This window comes from Chiloscyllium punctatum, chromosome 33 (assembly GCF_047496795.1).
Source record: "Chiloscyllium punctatum isolate Juve2018m chromosome 33, sChiPun1.3, whole genome shotgun sequence".
NCBI classification, from domain to species: domain Eukaryota; kingdom Metazoa; phylum Chordata; class Chondrichthyes; order Orectolobiformes; family Hemiscylliidae; genus Chiloscyllium; species Chiloscyllium punctatum.
Window position 1 is genome coordinate 18,619,692 of NC_092771.1, and position 15,248 is coordinate 18,634,939.

The 15,248-nt window shown below is 43.7% G+C and overlaps 1 protein-coding gene across 8 annotated transcripts in view; it reads right to left on the reverse strand.

Annotated features, from left to right (window-relative positions):
* cd276 (CD276 molecule) overlaps positions 1-15,248 on the reverse strand; it is a 350,663-nt gene that overhangs the window by 89,746 nt on the left and 245,669 nt on the right. For 7 of the 8 annotated variants that reach the window (XM_072553074.1, XM_072553068.1, XM_072553071.1 and 4 more), the window contains one exon: positions 12,120-12,254. The exons of the other annotated variant lie outside the window; for it this stretch is intronic. In XM_072553074.1, the coding sequence (XP_072409175.1) occupies positions 12,120-12,254 (135 nt within the window). The remainder of the gene's footprint in view (positions 1-12,119; positions 12,255-15,248) is intronic. 8 annotated transcript variants of the gene reach the window in all.

The following is a 15,248-nucleotide window of genomic DNA, read 5'->3' on the forward strand; positions in this document are numbered from 1 at the left end:
GACAAATGGCCTATTTCAGCTGGATTACTAAGTTATTGTGTATAAATCTGCCAATAACAAAGATCAACTGATGTTCTTGCTAAGCTACAAGTTCAATTAAAGCTCAAATAGGAGAGGATCAAATGCAAAGCTAAACAATTAAATTATTGTTTTTCTTCAAAAGCCACCAGTCCAGTAACAGCTAAATTACAGAAGTCACTCCATTCGTTATGTTTTACTAAACTGATGCAGCGTCAAGAGTGTGGTGCTGGAAAAGCTCAGCAAGTCAAGCAGCATCCAAGGAGCAGGAGAATCGGCATTTCAGGCAAAAGCCCTTCATTAGGAATGTCATCAGCCCTTCAACAGACTTATGCCCAAACGTCGACTCTCCTGCTCCTCGGATGCTGCCTGTCCTGCTGTGCTTCTCCAGCACCACACTCTCGACTCTGATCTCCAGCATCTGCAGTCCTCACTTTCTCCTAAACTGGTTCGGCCAGGATCTCAGGTCCTCATTTTGCATATCATCTTGAAGTATTGTTGCTGAAGGTCCTGTCGTTTAAACTTTAAAGGTTGTCTGTCCACTCACTGCAATCGGCAAGCAAACAGCAAATAATTCTGCAAAATTAAGGTTTCCCATCATGATCAGTTCTGTTCATTACATAGCAAACTATTCAAACCACGTTCAAACTTTAATACTTCCTGACGTTGAAGTTAATATATTGGTGCATTCAAGACAAGCTTGGGGAGCTTACAAATGAAAAATCTTCTGTCAATTAGATGACACTTGGCATTCAGCATCTTGAAATTTAGTGTTAAGAGTTCAAATTGATATTTGCATGTTTATACATGAAAATGCAATGTTACATTCTCAACATGCAGACACAAGTTGTTCCATTGGTGAAAGTGAGGACTGCAGATGCTGGAGATCAGAGGCGAGAGTGTAGTGCTGGGAAAACACAGCAGGTCAGGCAGCATCTGCGGAGCAGGAGAATCGATGTTTCAGGCAAGATCCCTTCATCAGGAATGAGCTCATTGATTCTCCTGCTCCTCGGGTGCCGCCTGACCTGCTGCTCTTTTCCAGCACCGTGCTCTCGACAAGTTGTTCCATGCATGCTGTTTTGAAATACAAGTTTAATTACACAACACTGAAACTAGCAACAAAAAGTTTGGTCTAGGTTACAGTTAAGAGGGAAGGCAGGATTGTTAATAGACTACAAATCAGCTAGTGAGGTAGAAAACACAGATACTTTTGAAACGAAGAGAGTTTACTGACTTGTTCAGTCTCACAGCTCTCATCCAACATACCCCAAAATGCTTACTAGATATTTTCATAATTAACCTGTTATTACACACCTCTAGAGTAGATGAGACTTGAACCCAGGCCTCCTGGCCCAGAGGTAGAATCATGGAATTCTTACAATGTGGAAGCAGGCCATTTGGCCCATTGAGTCCACATCAACCCTCTGAAGCGCAGCCCGCCCAGACCTACACCAGCCCCCACTCTATAACCCTGCATTTTCCATGGTTCATCCACTTAGCCTGCACATGCCTGCACACTATGGGGTAACTGAGCATGGCCAATCCACCTAACCAGCACAGCTTTGGACTGTGGGAGAAAACTGGAGCACCTGGAAGAAACTCACACCGGCACAGGGAGAGCGTGCAAACTCCACACAGATAGTTGCCCAAGGCTGGAATCGAACCCAGGTCTCATGTGGTAGCAGTGCTAACAACTAAGCCAACAGGTAGGGATCTACCACTGCAGCAAAGGAGCCCTGGGGTCCCTATGTGTCTCTGTATGTCCTCACTTGCAATTAATTCACACTAGCTGCTTCTCTTGATCTTAACAATGACAGTAACAAGCCTTTAACAATGTAATTAACAAGGATGTTGGTTTAATGACTTATCCAAAAGACGAACATCCTGGAGTGCTGCACTCCGTACTCTATAATGAAGTGCAGTGTCAGGTTAGAATATCTGTTAGGTTTTTGGAATGAGACTTGAACTCACAGACTTACCACTCAGACAAGACTGAGATCTTGATACACAGATCTTGACTGAGACACAGTTGACGCTGCGTATGTTAAACAAATAGGTTTTAATGTTCTGCTGCTAATGCAGGACAGCTCAGCAGCAATTACATGTTTTCCCTAATTCCACTTTTGAATTATTCAGCAGAATTGTACAGAAATTTGTCAGTGCCCTTCAATGTGCCATCTGCTTCACATCACTGTCAGCTTAACTGTGTTTAATCCATTCAGATTGATCGTATTCCACGCTCCCCCCCCCCCCCCCCCGCTTTAAAAAAACACTATTTCCACTCATGCTGCTATGTATTTGATAAACATAATTTTAATTCAATTAGTTAATTACAAATGCTTAGGCAGCAGATTGATGACCTCCATTCACACCTTTGCAAATACTGACTTGTTAATTAACCAACTGAACAGCTACTTTAACATCTCATTTAGTCATCCACCAGTCAAATGACATTTCTATCAGTTTAACATTTTCTTTCCCACCATCATGCTGAGGGCTCACGACTCCTGAAATGGATAGCCAAGGATGCATCTTGGTTGCTGAGCAGGAAGCTTGATGGAGAGTCAATGACCATCTCAGAAATGCTAGCGCACCTTCCCACCTAGACGATGTAGAATACCCTACAGTGTGAAAACTGGCCATTTGGTCCAACAAGCCCACAGCGCCCCTCTGGAGAGTAACCCGTCCAGAACCATTCCTCTCCCCTAACCCCTGACTAATGCATCTAACCTACATATTGCTCAACACTATGGGCAATTTAGCATGGTCAATTCACCCTGACCTGCACATCTTTTTTGGACTGTGGGATAAACCGGAGCACCCGAAAGAAACCCACACGACACGGGGAGAATGTACAAGCTCCACACAGACACCTGCCAGAGGCTGGATTCGAACCCAGGTCCCTACCAGTATGAGGCAGCAGTGCTAACCACTGAGCCACCATGCCACACCTTTTTCCTGTGTATCACAGGTTGGCTCCACCATTCCTCTCACTTTTCAGCAGGTCAAGCTGTGATCATGCACCCTATTCACCCACCAGCCCAGCTCTCAGTAACCTGCCTGCATGAACTTTAAGTTCCCATCTTCATACTCAAATCCCTCATGTCCTGGTTCCGCCCTCCCAAGGAAGGGAAAAAAAATACAACAGCAATGAACAGGTCCTTCAGCCCATCGAGCCTGCGCTGACACTTGGTGCCTTTCGAAACTTAAAAACTTTTGACTCTATGCAGCCGTATCCCTCAATTCCCTGTTCATTCCTGTATCTGTCAAGTTGCCTCTTAAACATTGTTATTGTATCTGCTTTTATAATCTCTTCTTAACAGCCATGATTGAATGGCAGAGCAGACTTGATGGGCTGAATGGCTTAACCTTTTTTACAGTGGAATCAATAGAAGCAGCCTGAATGGGTGTGGCCAACTCTCACAGAACCAGGATTTTTAGTTTTAGTCTTTTAGTAGCATTTGCTGGAGTCTTGAAGCTAGATGGAAGCTGCAGCGCACCTCTCCCTACTCTTCTGTCTCTCTCTCAATCACACACACACACACACACACACACACACACACACACGTTTCTATTGATGTTTTACCACTTGGAGAAAGTGAGGACTGCAGATGCTGGAGATCAGAGTTGAAAGTGTGGCGTTGGAAAAGCACAGGTCAGGCAGCATCCATGGAGCAGGAGAATCAACGTTTTGATTCTTCTGCTCCTCGGATGCTGCCTGACCTGCTGTGCTTTTCCAGCACCACACACTTTTTTTTCCCTCTTGGACTGGAGAATTTCCTGTAAGGCAATCTATTTTACTGAATTTGTCTTTTGCCAAGGAGGTGTTTACAATATTGGAACAGTTAGTGTTTAATGGTTAAATAATCTATTATTCTGTTAATGTTTCCAATAGAGTTAAGTTATTCCAATTTCTTCTTTCTTTTGTGATATTTTAATTGCTTATATTTTAAATTATTCAGTGGGTTTTCCACCTTTAAGTAACATTTCCTTAGATTTACATTTGTGTATATTCATTGTCTCTCAGTTACTCCAATTTCTATCCAAGTTACAAGTGTATTAAAAGATTGGTAAAATAAATATTAGGTTCCTTGTGGAAAATTAGCAGTGTAGTTAGGTGAGAGAGAGGAGGCAAAGAGTGAGTTGATACACAGCACCACAGACTGGGAGGTGGCACATTGATCTTTCAACTTTAACCAAATTTGGCTGAGACTTGAGATAGGACCTTTGCCATGAAGCGAGGTTACATCATACCTTCTGTGTGCATGAGGTGTTATGAATAGGAGGGAATAATACAATCCAGCAAGCCTATCATTATGGACCAGACCAAACCACCTCAAAATATATTAGGTAGCCTAGTCTCTACATTTTGCTTATTTTAATGGCTAATGCCAGGCGTTGCATTCCAGATATAATTCAATTGGTCAAACTACCAGATTTGCAGCAAAATGTGTTTTATTCATACATTACAGTTAAAATATAACAAAATAAAGAAATTGGAACAACTTAACTCTATTGGAAATGTTAACAGAATAATAGCTTATTTAATCACTAAATGCCAAGATTGTAATTTTTAATTCTGACTTTTAATTCTGAAGAAAAGTCACTGAACCCGAAACATTAACTCTGCTTTTACTACATAGATGCTGCCAGACCTGCTGTGTTTTTATTTCAATTTCTGATTTCCAGCAGCCCCTGTTCTTCAGTTTTTGTTTCCTTCTGTCCTGACCTTATCTCCTTGGTTACCTATCCCTTTCATATCTCTGTCGCTCTGGGATCTATGTCCACCTGTCCACCCACCTCTCTCCCTCTCTCCTGACATAAGCACCAGATTTTTCCAGTTACTAACAGCTCTGATGAAGAGTAGTCCTGGACTCAAAACGTTAACTCTGCTTTCTGCCCACAGATGCTGCCAGACCTGCTGAGTTCCTTCAGCGATTTCTGTTTTTGTTTCAGATCTTTTGTTTGAAGTTTATATTGGTCTGTGGGTAGTTCAGGAAGTAAAGATATAAAGCTTCCTGACTTTACAATCATTACTCAGCTTCAATCAGTGCATTATCTCTTGTACGCAAGAGTTTACGAGTATATTCTTGGGAGCTGTTCCAATTCCACTTCCACTTTTATTTGATAAGCTCTTTGATGTGGAGTTTTTGATCATTTTATTTTTGGTTTAGCCCCAAAATCCGAGGAAATAAAAAAAACTCTGTGGGCTCTTCAAAGGATTGGTTTCTTCTCAACTATACATTATGCATGTGTGTCTGCAATAAATTATTCACTTGTATATCAAATCTATAAATAAAAATTGGTCTCAGCAAAAAGTTATTCAATTAGTTAAATTGAACCACACAAATGACACAGAAAGACGAGGCGTTTGTATTTATAAGATCTGAGCTTTCCTTCCCAGTCAAGCAGTTGATGCTACTCCGTTTTTAAGGCAATGATAGATGGATTTTTAAACAGTGAAGGAAGTAAGGGTGATGGTGAACAGGCGGGTCAGTGGACCTGAGTCCACAAAAAGATCAGCCATGATCTTATTGAATGGGCAGAGCAGGCTCGAGGGGCCAGATGGCCTACTCTTGCTCAGAGTTCTTCCGTTCTTATGTTCCAGCTCCACCTGTTTTGATGCTTATTGGTGCTATGAGTGGAGACAATGACCCCAAAAATGGACTTCAGAGTGGGCACACACTTCCAAGTGTGGGCCACTGGGGATGCCATTCTGCTGAAGATATTGGCCTATGCCTAGGGAGCACAACAGGAAGTACAGAGTAGGCAGGTTGTACATTCAATTAGAATTTCACTCGATTGACATCAGGGCAGAAGGTCTGTTCACTAGCTGTCCTATCTTGGACTTAATTGAGCTGAATGAAAGAATACTGTCGGGTCCCCATCCCATACCCGATTAATTGCCCTCCACTCCCCAGTCGGGACTTGTGAGCAGACATTTGCTGCCCCTTCCATTCCCCTTGGCCACATATCCTTAAAAATCAGATTTAGGAAAAGCATTAGGCCAATTAACAAAGTCACAGTTGATCTAGTTACAGACTCAACCCCACTTTTCAGCCTGCTCCTCTGGCCTACAACTCCCTTATCTGTCAAGAATCTAACACTGTCTGGAATAAATTAGGGCGGATAAATTCACAGACTAAAAACCCTGAGAGAGACATACCTCTTATTCGGAAAGTATAAAGGAGGAAACAAAAACTGCACACTTCCTTGCTGATCTTAAAACCTTTAAGTCCTGTTATTCCTAAGATGCTCTGAATATAATGTGATGATTCTATAACTATAAGAGGTATATTTTGTCCTGTTTTACTTTGAAGAAAAGTTTTAAGGCAGATACACAAAGCTGTCTACGCAGAGCCACTAGAGTAAACAGTCTATGAGACCTTGAGGTTTTTTTAAAAGTTGGAACAATAGAAGCAGCCTGAATGGGTGTGGTTAAGCTCCCACAGAACCACAATTTTTCGCTTTTTAGGTTTTCAGGAGCAGTTGCTGGGGTCTTGAAGCTAGACGTGGAAGCGGTTTTTCCCTCTCACGGTTACAGCTAAAAGCTGGGCGTTGTCTTCCTGCTGCTGGAGTTACATGTGAGATAATCTGTTTTTCCAAATTTGCCTTTTGCCAAAGGCATTTTTACAGGATGTTAATATATTGGAACAATTAATTAATAATAGTTACTGCATCGCTTATTTGGTTTAGCATTTTGATAGAGTTACAGCTAAGCCAATTCTTTTCTGTATGTTTCTCTTTTGTTGTATTTGAACTATAGTGGATGAATAAAGTGTGTTTTGTTTCAAATCTGGTCACTTGACCTATTGAATTGCATTTCGAGTACAACACCTTACATTCAACTTTAAAACATGAAAAGGTTCAGCTCTAGACTATCTTCTTAATATACTTTGAGGGTTTGGTCTGGTCCGTTAACAGTAACATGAAGTTGATTGGGCACACTGTGAACGTGCAGAATGGAAGTAAAGGTAATTTTGCTTGAATCCTGTTTATCTACAGAGAGAAAGATAATGGAGTGTTTTCTTGTTCCTACAACTGTATCTTGTTTGAATAACGAGTTAGGGAACTGAAAAAGGAGCAACTCAGTACAAACATCTAATGTCTTTCTTAAAGGTTTGCTTATGTTAGTCAAGACAATATGTTAGTAAGTATTGACTGCACAGCAGGCAGTTGCTAAATGCAATCGTTTAGTTTGCCTATGGATATTTTTACTTTCCTAAAAGCTATAAATCCCAATCTCATACACTCATCATGAGGACTATTTACTTCAGTGTGCATTTATCAGCATCATTTTCGATTTACAAACATATCTCTGGCTGCGCATCTGTGAAATCAGCAGGCATGCGTTATAGTTCTTTTCCAAATTAAAGCAGCCTTGATGACTCTTCAGAGTTTTGTGGATTTCTTGAGTTTTGCCTCCCTGGTAGAGACGGCTCCAGGTTCTCCATTCAGAGCGGTAGATCCTGTGCTAACTACTGAGGTTTTGTGTAAGTCATGGATGTTTGCTTCTGTCATTACATATCCCAAGGATTGGAAGCAAGGAAAAGGCAAACATTCAATGTCAGCAAACCCTAGATTGTCAAAAGGTTGGAGCCAAGCATCAAATATTATAATAAATTTGTTATAGCAATAAAGGAAGAGCTAAGAACTTATGGCAAATACAATTCAAGAGTACTATTGATGATATTCCGATGAAGATTTCAGAATCAGTGGGATAAATGGTCTTCATTCCCTGATGCTGTCATGATTGATCTTGTTACAGACTCAACTCCACTTTTCAGCCTGCTCCCCTAGCCTATAACTCCCTTATCTGTCAGAAGGATGCTCTCTCTTGGAATTTATTAACGGACAAAGAGATTACGAAGGTTGCGGTCCCCTGGTCACTGATCAGTGTCTATCTGTGACCGGCAGATACTATCATAGTGGGTGGATGTGAAAGTAGGGCTACTGCTAGAGTTGGATCTAGCTGTTCCTTTTCACCGTCATGCATTTCTTTTCTCAGTCTGAAGGATCGAAGCAGGACTCCCACTATTTATTTTGATTCATTCATTGAATGTAGGCATCATTCACGGACCAGCATTTATTGCCCATCCCGAGTCATCCAGACAGCAGTTGAGAGTAAACTACATTGGTCTGAGGCCGGACTCACATGTATGCCAGAGCAAATCAGCATGACAGAATTCCTTCCTTAAAGGACATTAGTGAACTGGATAATTGTTTAGATAACAATCAAACATCACCATTGTGATGAACTACTGAATCCTGATTTTTATTGAATTCAAATTTCACCACGTACCATGGTGGGATTCGAACCCTGTTCTTCAGAACACAGACCCGAGGTTCCGGATTTCTAGCCCAGTGACAGCCCGAGTGCGCCACTGCTTGGTCTGTTTAGTATCGTTGTCGACTGTGTGGCAATGGTTTCTTGTGTTGAGCACCATGACCTATACAGGCTGGGCTTCACACTGGGTACTTGGCACTGGGAGGGTGCCTGCTGTGTGCCAAGAAGGGAAATGTGGGGTGCCCCCCCCCCATGAGGGAAAGGGCAGGGGTACCCATCTGTCAGGTGTAAAGCTGAGCCCAAGTTCTTAATGCGCACGATTGAGAGGTCAGAGTGCATAGTTAAAAACAAGATCTGCAGATGCTGGAAACCAGAGTCTAGATTAAAGTGGTGCTGGAAAAGCACAGCAGCTCAGGCAGCATCTGAGGAGCAGGAAAATCGATGTTTCAGGCAAAAGCCCTTCATCAGGAATACAGGCAGGGTGTCTGCAGAGTGGAGAGATAGATGAGAGGGGGGTGGGAGTGGAGAGAAAGTAGCAGAGAGTACAATAGGTGAATGGTGCTGGGGATGGAGATGATAGGTCAGAGAGGGAGGGTGGAGTGGATAGGTGGAAAGGAAGGTAGGCAGGTAGGACAGGTCATGAGGGCAGTGCTGAGCTGGAAGGCTGGAGCTGGGGTGAAGTGGGGGAAGGAGAATTCTTCCTTCCCACTTATCCACTCCACCCTCCTCTCTGACCTATCACCTACATCCCCACCCTCCCCCATTCACCCATTGTACGCTTTGCTACCTTCCCCCACCCTCCTCTCTGACCTATCACCTTCATCCCCACCCCCCCATTCACCCATTGTACGCTTTGCTACCTTCCCCCACCCTCCTCTCTGACCTATCACCTTTATCCCCACCCCCATTTACCTATTGTACTCTCTGCTACTTTCTCCCCACCCTCACCCCCACGCCCCCCTCTCATTTATATCTCCACTCTGCAGGCACCCTGCCTCTATTCCTGATGAAGGGCTTTTGCCCAAAATGTCAATTTTCCTACTCCTCAGATGCTGCCAGTCCTGCTGTGCTTTTCCAGCACCACTTTAATCTAGGTCAGAGGGCATGCAGAGCAAATAGGCTTATACCACCTGGTTCCAGGAGTGTGGGGAGGACATCTCAATTGGTATTCCAGCAATTGTACTAATGCACCCCTGAACATCACCCGCACAAATAGATTTATCCAGTGAGTCTCTTCAACATAAAGGCAACTGTGAAAATCTGTTGATGCCATTGTCGTCTTTCTGGATCAGTTAGAAAATTGATTAGAACGCTCTGTATAAACTAGTCAAAAGGTGGAACATAGTTAATTCAGCAAAAAACACAAATTAAAAAGCTAATCACGCAGGATTCTGCTGTACAGATTCACTCTAGAGTGTGATACAGCAGATACAATGATTAATTTGTTGCAGGAAATTTTACCTACTCTGAGCTGGAGTGTCAGGGAATGAAGAGTCAGACCAATTATCCCACCGATTCTGCAATCTTCACCGGAATATCATCAATAGTATTCTTGAATTGTATTTGCCATAAGTTCTTAGTACATGGACCCACATTGCATCACTCTGAAAAGCACAGATACTAGGAGCAGGAGTACGCCATTTGGCCCTTCATGTCTGTTCTGTCATTCAACATGATCCTGGCTGATTCTCTACCTCAATACTGCATTTCCGCTTTCTCCACATAACCCTTCATGGCACTTAAAACCTAAAAATGTATCTCTTGCCTGAATATATTCAGTGACTTGGCCTCCACAACCTTCTGTGGATAGACAATTCCACAGGGTCACTACCCTTTGAGCGAAGTGTGCGATGCTGTAGTCTTAAGAGGTGTGTTTTGTCGTGGGTTTTTCAGAGAGATTGGGGGATAGGTAGCGAAGAGTCTATGAGAAGATAAACAACTGCAAGTGTCATGCCACTGTTTAAAAAGGGAGGTAGACAAAAGATGGGGAATTATAGACAGGCTTACTTAACTTCTGTCGTGGGGAAAATGTTATCAAGGAAGAAATAGCAAAATATTTAGATAGAAATTGTCCCACTGGGCAGATGCAGCATGGGTTAGTGAAGGGCAGATCATGCTTAACAAATTTTTTGGCATTCTATGAAGACATCAAGAGCACGGTGAACAATGGGGATCCAGTAGATGTGGTGTACTCATGCAGTACTCACCAGCACCCGTTACAGCTACAACCTAACCTCCAAAAGGCCTTCAACAAGGTGTCGCACAAAAGGCTGCTATATAAGATAAAGATGCAAGGCATTATGGGTAATGCATTAGCATGGGTAGAGGATTTGTTAACGAACAGGAAGCAAAGAGTGGGCATTAATGAGTGCTATTCTGGTCGGCAATCAGTGACTAGTGGAGTGCCTCAGGGATCAGTGTTGGGGCCACAATTGTTCACTATTTACACAGATGATTTGGAGTTGGGGACCACGTGTGGTGTGTCAAAGTTTGCACATGAGACTAATCTGAGCAAAGTGTGCAGAGGACAGTGAAACCTTGCAAAGGGACATAGATAGTTAAGTGAGTGGGCATAGATCTTGCAGCTGGAATACAATGCTAATAAATGTGAAGACATCCATTTTGGTGAGGAGTAACAGTAAAAAGGACTATCATTTGTATGGTAATAAGTTGCAGCGTGCTGCTGTGCAGAGGGACCTGGGTGTCCTTGTGCATGGATCACAGACGGTTGGTCTGCAGGTGTAACAGGTAATTAGGAAGGCAAATGGAATTCTGTCCTTCATTGCTAAAGGGATTAAGTTTAAAAGCAGAGAGGTTAGGTTGCAGCTGTAACGGGTGCTGGTGAGGTCACACCGAGAGTACTACATGACATTTTGGTCTCCTTACTTGAGAAATGACGTACTGGTGCTAGCATGAGCTAATGTCCATTTCTGTGGCTACTTTTTTCCTGAAACAGGTCACCAGTCCATCAGCAGAACATGGCTGACTAGGAGTCTCCCTCCCAGCCTTATCACCCTGAAAGGATTCACCAGCATGTTAATCCATCTGTTGAGGTTTTGTTATGAACACACCCTCCTTGGCCTTCAAGTCCAGAAGTAGGTCCTGAAGCCAGAGCTTCTAGCTCGGAGGCAGGAACACTGCCCACTGCACCAAAAGACCTCCTGAACGACCGGTTTCTCTGCTGCAAATACTTTGTCATTTTGACCACATCGTGGCTGGTTCGCCACATCCCTTACAATTTACAATCTGTGATGCTGTCATTTTCTGTGGTGCTGTTATGGAGCTAATTCTAAATACATTCACAGATGTGAACAACTGCAAGATTGGTCAAGCACGGCCTTTATCTTAACGTAGTCAGAAAGAACTTGCTGCAGAAACTGGCCCTCGGTTTAAACTCAAAATTTTGGGCAGCCTTGACTCTCTGGCGAAACCTAGAAAGGTTCCATTTCCTGAACATATCCCCCATTCCCCCATCGAAGGTGCAATTACGCACTCAATCTTGTTCAAGCACGCGGCTTCTCATCAGAGAAAGAGAGGAAGGAGTCACATGAATTCTCTGACAGACAGACTCTCCAAGACTTGAGTGGCTCCCGATCACTGGGAAAGAGCAGAGACATGTAGCTAGTCTGGGGTTTATGCTGTGACCTTTGTCTTGGCCTTTCAGCTGACTAATGTCGGCGCTAGTGGTGCAAAGGAGGTCAAGAGGTCAGTCTGCTTCCCAGGACATCCTGGGAAATGCTACAATGTTTTCGGTGGTGGTGGGGGGTGGGGGGGGAATGGTTAGAGGGACAGGGCGCCCGAGCACTGAACATACCCGCTTTGTTCTCCTCACAGTTTTGCCGGATCTTCCGTCTGCACACGTATCCCAGGGCGGCCAGCAGCCCCAGCAGACAAATTGAGAGACCGATCGTCAACCATAAGGCCACCACGGGGAACTTCAGATGCTGCCCTGCGGGGGGGGAAGAAAGACAGAGAAAAGGAAGTCAGTGAGTACCAGAAGCTGAGGTGAGATGGACGAGCTCAGTGACAGCTTTCCTGGTGTGGCTGACAACCCCCATTTGATTCCTCGTCCAAGTATTCCTACACCTTGAACAGAAGGTTATGCCGTTACTGTTAGGTTCAGAGAAGTGGGAGGAAATCTATCTGAAGCACAAAAGGACCAGCCACAGTGAACATTCCTCGGTGCTGTAGAGTTAGCTGAACTCCTTCCCCCAGTAATCTTCTGGCTTATTTGTCTCTCTCCTCCATTTTCATAGAATCATGGAGTCCCTACAGTGTGGAAACAGGCCATTTGGTCCAAGTCCACACCAACCCTCCAAAGAGTAACCCACGCAAACTCATTCCCCTACCCTATTACTCTACATCCCCATGAATGATGCACCTAGCCTACACATCCCTGAACACAATGGGCAACTTAGCTTGGCCAATTCATCTAACCTGCGTATCTTTAGATTGAGAGAGGAAACCCACACAGACACGGGGAGAATGTGCAAACTCCACGCCGACAGTTGCCTGAGGCTGGAATCGAACCCAGGTCCCTGGCACTGTGAGGCAGCAGTGCTAACCACTGAGCCAACATGCTGCCCCCTAACTTCTGCTCTAGTCTCCTGAATACCGGACACACTGATCTCTGGTGGACCAATTGCCCTCCTGCATCTCACCAAAATGGCCGATTCCACATTAGGGCCACTGAGGTCTATGACAAGAAGTATGCAGACGACACACATTAATGGCTGCACAATTGATTTTGAAGTGGGTGGCTATCAATGCAGGAACGGATCAATGATTTGGCTGAAAAAATGATGAATAAGATTCAGAGAAGTGAGGGATTGTAGATTTCAGAAGGGCAAACAAAGCAAGTGAACACACAACAAACTGGAGGAGATTGAGAGGGTAGAGGAAGTAGAGAGGCCTTGAAGTTTACATCCCTAAAGATGGTACTGCATGTCAATAAAAAGAGTTGGAGAAGGCAGATGGGATGCTTTCTTTCACCGGGTGAGGTATTGAACATAGGCAGGAACGTGGTGCTGGAACTATACATTCACTGGCTAGGCTACAGAAGTAGTTTTGTGTACAGCTACGAGGGGAGATTGTTCAGAGCAAGGTTATTTTTGTTACAACAAGGAGGCTGAGGGTTGATCTAATCAAGATGTACAAAATAACAAAGGGGGTTAGAGAAGATGGGACAGGGAACTCGGGCTTGTCTGGGCAGAGAGGTAATTTACCGGGGCACAGGTTAAAGTTGGTTTGGTAGAAGGATTAGAGGGAACATGAGGAAAATCCTTTCCTCTATAAGGTTGTGGGTGCCTGGAAATCATGGCCCAGTTTGGTGGTTGAGACAGAAGCCCTCAATTCATGTGAAAGAAACCTGGATCAGCACCTGAAGCGTTGAGACCTTAACGACCACATGATCTACAAGGAGGCAATGACCTAGTGGTATTAATCCAGAACCTTATCTCATGTCCTGGGAACCCGGGTTCAAAACCTGCCATGGCAGATGATGGAATTTGAATTCAGTTTTTAAAAAGATCTATTCATAGCCAATTATCAGGAAAAAAAAACAACTCATTCACTAATGTCCTTCAGGAAGTTAAAAGTCTCACAACCTAATGTTGTGTGATTTTTAACTTTGTACACCCCATTCCAACACTGGCATCTCCAAATCATGTCCTTTAGGAAAGGACACTCCCATCCTTACTGGCCTACTTGTGACTCCAGACGCACAGCAACATGGCTGGCTCTTAACTACCCTCTGAGGAATTAGTGATGTGCAAAAAATGCTGGTCTAGCCAGTGACACCCTCATTGCATGAATTTATTTTTTTTTAAAAAGGCTATAGCGCAGGTGCTACTGTATTGGATTAGAAGGGCAGCTCATTTATTCATCTGGCATGGACAAAATAAGCTGAATGGCCTCTTGCTGTGCAGTTCTAACTTATCATAGAGCATGACCGTGTGACACGTGAAGTTAGCAACACGTGTTAAACGTTCCTGTCCCACAGGCATCTCATAAATGAAAGAGGTCAATCAGTTCAGGTCGCTGGATGGCTGGTGTTCAACGCAGAGTAAACATAGGTTCAATTCCTGTACTGGCTGAGGTTACCATTGAAGGATTTCCTTCTCAACCTCGTCCCCCATGTGAGATGTGGTGACCCTCAGGTTAAAGTACAATCAGTCATCTCTCTCTCTCTAATGGTCTTGTCAGGCTACAGTGGCTTTTACCCTAACGTTATATAAATGAAAGTTTGAATCACATGAATGGGAAAAGTGGGAACAGTGGACAAATGGCAAGGATAGAGCTTTCTTCCAGTGGTGTCATGAGAGTTGCTAATGCTACAGGAGCAATTGCTAAAGTCTCACAGTTGGTTCAAAAGATGACACGGATGACAGGACAGCACTTCCTCAACATTGTACAAACTTTCATATGCCCAGCCTCAATTCAGAGGCAAATAGCACACCCTCCCAACAATATATTCCTTTTCCCCTCACGTAAACATTGCCTCTAAGGATACAAAATCTTCCCAATCACACGTTTCATTACTCAATTACTGCTAGCCATATTTCTAAAAGGGGTTCAATGTTCTGGAAATCCCTACATAAATATTTGCGTGTCTCTGTCTTTCTCTCCTTCATTATACTCTGTAAAATCTACTCCTCTCTTTTATTTGCCCAAGCATGCATTTGGTGCATGGCTAAGAGTCGATAACCTCGCTGTCAAGTGCCCGGGGATGCTTACCCACCTAGGAGTTGCTATGTGAATGCAAGTTGTTGTTGAAGTACAAGAATGCAGGCATGAAACACTGAAACAGCTGAGACACGCGCGAGCATTTTGTTTTGGAGATGACAGGACTATTGAAAAAAAACGATGTGTGATCATGAAAATGTACGGGAAGAAAATCATAGGTCGTACCTGCTACATTCTGCCCCTAAAGGCTCACATCAAG